This window comes from Excalfactoria chinensis, unplaced genomic scaffold (genome assembly GCF_039878825.1).
Source record: "Excalfactoria chinensis isolate bCotChi1 unplaced genomic scaffold, bCotChi1.hap2 Scaffold_1024, whole genome shotgun sequence".
Lineage (NCBI taxonomy): Eukaryota > Metazoa > Chordata > Aves > Galliformes > Phasianidae > Excalfactoria > Excalfactoria chinensis.
The window spans coordinates 25,701-31,721 of record NW_027315589.1 but is presented as its reverse complement, the minus strand read 5'-3'; the positions used below and the strand labels follow the sequence as shown (position 1 = coordinate 31,721).

At 63.0% G+C, this 6,021-nt stretch overlaps 1 protein-coding gene across 1 annotated transcript in view; it reads right to left on the bottom strand.

Moving 5' to 3' along the window:
• Positions 1-289: 289 nt before the first annotated feature.
• GPAA1 (glycosylphosphatidylinositol anchor attachment 1) overlaps positions 290-6,021 on the bottom strand; it is a gene marked incomplete at its 3' end in the record, with an annotated part of 29,194 nt that continues 23,462 nt past the window's right edge. The window contains exons 5-6 of the mRNA XM_072360698.1: positions 4,121-4,298; positions 290-443 (exon numbers count right to left, since the gene is read on the bottom strand). Coding sequence (XP_072216799.1) covers positions 290-443; positions 4,121-4,298 — 332 coding nt within the window. The remainder of the gene's footprint in view (positions 444-4,120; positions 4,299-6,021) is intronic.

The window sequence follows — 6,021 nt, the reverse complement described above, 5'->3', positions numbered from 1 at the left end:
ATCCCCCCATCTCCCCCCATATCCCCCCATATCCCCCCTATATGTCCCCATTATCCCCCTATACCCCCCTATATCCCCATAACCCCCCCTATATCTCCCCATAACCCCCCTATATGTCCCCATTATTCCACTATGTCCCCCCCATATCTCCCCATAACGCCCCTATATCCCCCCATATCCCCCTATATGCCCCCTATATCCCCCCATATCCCCCCATACCCCCCATATCCCCCCATATCCCCCCATTACCCCCCATTACCCCCCATCTCCCCCCATATCCCCCCCCTACCCTGAGCATTGGCACGGCCATGAGCAGCGCGAATGGGGGCATGTAGAGTCCGATGGAGACGAATCGGGACAGGGATGGCAGCAGGTAGAAGAAATAGGATTGGTGCAGCCGCTCCAGCAGGTTGTTCAGCTTACGGAACAGACCCTCCAGCAGCCTGGGGGGTACATAGGGTTGAATGGGACACACGGCCCCATAGGGGGACACTCAGCCCCATAGCAGGACATACAGCCCCATAGGGGGACCTAAAACCCCATAGGGGGACATACAGCCCCATAGGGGGACATACAGACCCATAGGGGGACATACAGACACATAGCAGGACCTAAAACCCCATAGGGGGACCTACAGCCCCATAGCGGGACATAGAGCACCATAGGGGGACATACAGACCCATAGCAGGACCTAAAACCCTGTAGCAGTACATACAGCCCCATAGCAGGACATACAGCCCCATAGCGGGACATACAGCCCCATAGGGGGACATAGAAGGACACTCGGACCCATAGCAGGACATACAGACCCATAGGGGGACATACAGCCCCATAGCAGGACCTAAAACCCCATAGCGGGACATACAGCCCATAGCGGGACATACAGCCCCATAGAGGGACATACAGACCCATAGGGGGACATACAGACACATAGGGGGACATACAGACCCATAGTGAGACCCAAAACCCCATAGGGGGACCTACAGCCCCATAGGGGGACATACAGACCCATAGTGGGACATACAGCCCCATAGAGGGACATACAGACCCATAGGGGGACATGCAACCCCATAGTGGGACCTAAAACCCCATAGCGGGACATACAGCCCCATAGGGGAACATATAGCCCCATAGCGGGACATACAGCCCCATAGCGGGACATACAGCCCCATAGGGGGACATACAGACCCATAGGGGGACATACAGACCCATAGAGGGACATACAGACCCATAGGGGGACATACAGACCCATAGAGGGACATACAGACCCCATAGGGGGACATACAGACCCATAGGGGGACATACAGACCCATAGAGGGACATACAGACCCATAGGGGGACATACGACCCCATAGTGGGACCTAAAACCCCATAGGGGGACCTACAGCCCCATAGCGTTAGCGGGACATACAGCCCCATAGAAGGACACTCGGCCCCATTGTGGGACACATGGCCCCATAGAGGGGACATACAGACCCATAGCAGGACCTAAAACCCTGTAGCAGTACATACAGCCCCATAGCAGGACCTACAGCCCCATAGCGGGACATAGAGCACCATAGGGGGACATACAGACCCATAGCGGGACCTAAAACCCCATAGGGGGACCTACAGCCCCATAGCGGGACATAGAGCACCATAGGGGGACCTAAAACCCCATAGGGGGACATACAGACCCATAGTGGGACATACAGCCCATAGAGGGACATACAGCCCCATAGGGGGACATACAGACCCATAGAGGGACATACAGACCCATAGGGAGACATACAGCCCCATAGTGAGACCCAAAACCCCATAGGGGGACCTACAGCCCATAGAGGGACACATGGCCCCATAGGGGGACATACAGACCCATAGGGGGACATACAGACCCATAGCAGGACATACAGCCCCATAGGGGGACATACAGACCCATAGGGGGACCTAAAACCCCATAGCGGGACATACAGCCCCATAGGGGAACATATAGCCCCATAGCGGGACATACAGCCCCATAGCGGGACATACAGCCCCATAGGGGAACATATAGCCCCATAGCGGGACATACAGCCCCATAGCGGGACATACAGCCCCATAGGGGGACATACAGACCCATAGGGGGACATACAGACCCATAGAGGGACATACAGACCCATAGGGGGACATACAGCCCCATAGCGGGACATACAGACCCATAGGGGGACATACAGACCCATACAGACCCCTCCACCCCTCCCCCCCCCCCCCCCCCCCCCCCCCACACCCCCCCCCATCTCCCCCCCACCCCCCTTCTCCCCCCCAACACCCCCCCCAACCCCCATCTCCCCCCATCTCCCCCACTTAACTCCCCCCCCACCCCCCTTCTACCCCCCCACTCCCCCCACAACCCCCCCAACCCCCCTCATCTCCCCCAACCCCCCCCATCCCACTTTCCCCCCCCAACTCCCCCACCTCCCCACCCCAACTCCACCCCCACACTCCCCCCCCAACCCCCCATCTCCCCCCCTCCCCCCCATCTCCCCCCCCCCCACAACTCCCCCCCCCAACCCCCCCCCATCCCACTCCACCCCAACACCCCCCCCCTCCACCCCCTCCCCCCCACAACCCCCCCCATCCCCCCCCACCCCCCTTCTCCCCCCCTACCCCCCCCCAACCCCCAACCCCCCTCATCTCCCCCAACACCCCCAGCCCCCCCCACCCCCCAAACCCCCACCCCCTCACCCCCCCCAGTCCCCCCCCAACCCCCCTCATCTCCCCCAAACCCCCCCATCCCACTTCTCCCCCCCAACTCCCCCCCCTCCCCACTCCACCCCCTCCCCCTCACACCCCCCCATTTTCCCCCCCCCAACCCCCAACCCCCCTCATCTCCCCCAACCCCCCCCATCCCACTTCTCCCCGCCCAACTCCCCCCCCTCCCTCCCTCAACTCCCCTCTCCACCCCCTCCCCCCCCAACTCCCCCCACCCCTCCCCACCCTCAACTCCACCCCCCCCCACCCCCCCCCAACCCCCCCCATCTCCCCCCCCTCCCCCTCCCCCCACAACTCCCCCCCCCAACACCCCCAGCCCCCCCCCACCCCCCCAAACCCCCTCACCCCCCCCCACTCCCCCTCCAACCCCCCTCATCTCCCCCAATCCCCCCCATCCCACTTCTCCCCCCCCAACTCCCCCCCCTCCCTCCCTCAACTCCCCTCCCCCCTCCACCCCCTCCCCCCCCAACCCCCCCCATCTCCCCCCCCCTCCCCTCCCCCCACAACTCCCCCCCCCAACCCCCCCAGCCCCCCCAACCCCCCAAACCCCTCACCCCCCCATCCCACCCCACCCCCACATCTCCCCCCTCCACCCCCTCCCTCCCACAACCCCCCCCCATCTCCCCCAACCCCCCCACCCTACCCCCCCCAACCCCCCCACCCCCCTCATCTCCCCCAACCCCCCCCCATCCCACTTCTCCCCCCCAACTCCCCCCACCTCCCCACCCCCAACTCCACCCCCCCACACTCCCCCCCCCAACCCCCCATCTCCCCCGCTTAACTCCCCCCCACCCCCTTCTAACCCCCCACCCCCCCCCCAACTCCCCCTCCCAACCCCCCTCATCTCCCCCATCTCCCCACCCCCCACTTCTCCCCCCCCAACCCCCCCCATCTCCCCCGCTTAACTCCCCTCCACCCCCCTCCTCCCCCCCACTAACTCCCTCCCCCCACTCCCCACTCCCCCCCCAACCCCCCTCATCTCCCACAACCCCCCCATCCCACCCCACCCCCACTCCCCCCCCTCCCCCCCCACACCCCCTCCCTCTCAAACCCCCCCCCATCTGCCCCCCACCCCCTTTCTCCCCCCCCACCCCCCTCCTCTCCCCCCTCCCCCCCCCCCCATCCCACCCCATCCCCCACTCCCCCCCTCCCCCCCACAACCCTCCCCCCCATCTCCCCCAACCCCCCCCCTTCCCCCCCTTATAACCCCCCCCCCAACCCCCAATCCCCCACCCCCCCCTCCCCCTCAACCCCCCTCCGCCCCCACTAACCCCCCTCCCCCCCAACCCCCCTCCCCTCCCCCCCACCTCCCCCCCCAAGCCCCCCCCCCCTCCCTCAAACCCCCCCCCCCCTCCCTCCAACCCCCCCCCCTCCTTATAACCCCCCCCACCTCCCCACGCTGCGCAGATCGTGTTTCTGCTGCCGGAAGCTGTTGATCCCTCTCACGGTCACGGCCTCGATCCGGTACCGGAGGAACAACGCGTGGTCACCGGCGGCTCGACCCGCCGCTCCGTGCAGCACCATCAGCAGCAGCGTCTGCAGCGCCGACACCGAGTCACCGCGGGCAGCTGGGGGGGGAACCGGGCTGCAATGAGGGCTGCGGGCCCTTTAAGAGACCCATGGAGTGAAGGGGCTGCGGGCCCTTTAAGAGACCCACGGAGTGAAGGGGCTGCGGGCCCTTTAAGAGACCCACGGAGTGAAGGGGCTGCGGGCCCTTTAAGAGACCCACGGAGTGAAGGGGCTGCGGGCCCTTTAAGAGACCCACGGAGTGAAGGGGCTGCGGGCCCTTTAAGAGACCCACGGAGTGAAGGGGCTGCGGGCCCTTTAAGAGACCCACGGAGTGAAGGGGCTGCGGGCCCTTTAAGAGACCCACGGAGTGAAGGGGCTGCGGGCCCTTTAAGAGACCCACGGAGTGAAGGGGCTGCGGGCCCTTTAAGAGACACATGGAGTGAAGGGGCTGCGGGCCCTTTAAGAGACCCATGGAGTGAAGGGGCTGCGGGCCCTTTAAGAGACCCACGGAGTGAAGGGGCTGCGGGCCCTTTAAGAGACCCACGGAGTGAAGGGGCTGCGGGCCCTTTAAGAGACACATGGAGTGAAGGGGCTGCGGGCCCTTTAAGAGACCCATGGAGTGAAGGGGCTGCGGGCCCTTTAAGAGACCCATGGAGTGAAGGGGATCCGGGCCCTTTAAGAGACCCATGGAGTGAAGGGGCTGCGGGCCCTTTAAGAGACCCACGGAGTGAAGGGGCTGCGGGCCCTTTAAGAGACCCATGGAGTGAAGGGGCTGCGGGCCCTTTAAGAGACCCACGGAGTGAAGGGGCCGCGGGCCCTTTAAGAGACCCATGGAGTGAAGGGGCCGCGGGCCCTTTAAGAGACCCACGGAGTGAAGGGGCTGCGGGCCCTTTAAGAGACACATGGAGTGAAGGGGCCGCGGGCCCTTTAAGAGACCCACGGAGGGAGGGAAGGGGGTTGGGAGGGTCCTGGAAGGGCAAAGTGTGCTGGGATGGATGGATTGGAAGGGTCAGGAATGGACATAGAGACATGGAATGGGTTGGAAGGGTCCTGGAAGGTCACAGGGACATGAGATGCCTGGGTTGAATGGGTCTTGAAAGGACACATAGACATGGAATGGGTTGGATGGGTCCTGGAAGGTCACAGGGACATGAGATGCCTGAGTTGTATGGGTCTTGAAAGGACGTTGAGACATGGAAGGAGATGGGAGGGTCCTGGAAGGGCAAAGCGTGCTGGGATGGATGGGTTGGAAGGGTCATGAAAGAGCACAGAGACATGGAATGGGTTGGGAGGGTCCTGGAAGGTCACAGGGACATGAGATGCCTGGGTTGAATGGGTCTTGAAAGGACACATAGACATGGAATGGGTTGGATGGGTCCTGGAAGGTCACAGGGACATGAGATGCCTGAGTTGTATGGGTCTTGAAAGGACGTTGAGACATGGAAGGAGATGGGAGGGTCCTGGAAGGGCAAAGCGTGCTGGGATGGATGGGTTGGAAGGGTCATGAAAGAGCACAGAGACATGGAATGGGTTGGGAGGGTCCTGGAAGGTTGTAGAACCATGGAATGGTTGGGTTGGAAAGGTCCTGGAAGGTCAAAGAGATGTGACGTGGGTTGGGAGGGTCCTGGAAGGTTGTAGAGCCAATGGAATGGTTGGGTTGGGTTGGGTTGGGTTGGAAAGGTCCTGAAAGGTCAAAGAGACTTGGGGAGGGTTGGAAGGGTCCTGGAGGACCATAAAGGTGTAGGATTCTTGGGTTGGAAGGGTCCTGGAAGGTCAAAGAGA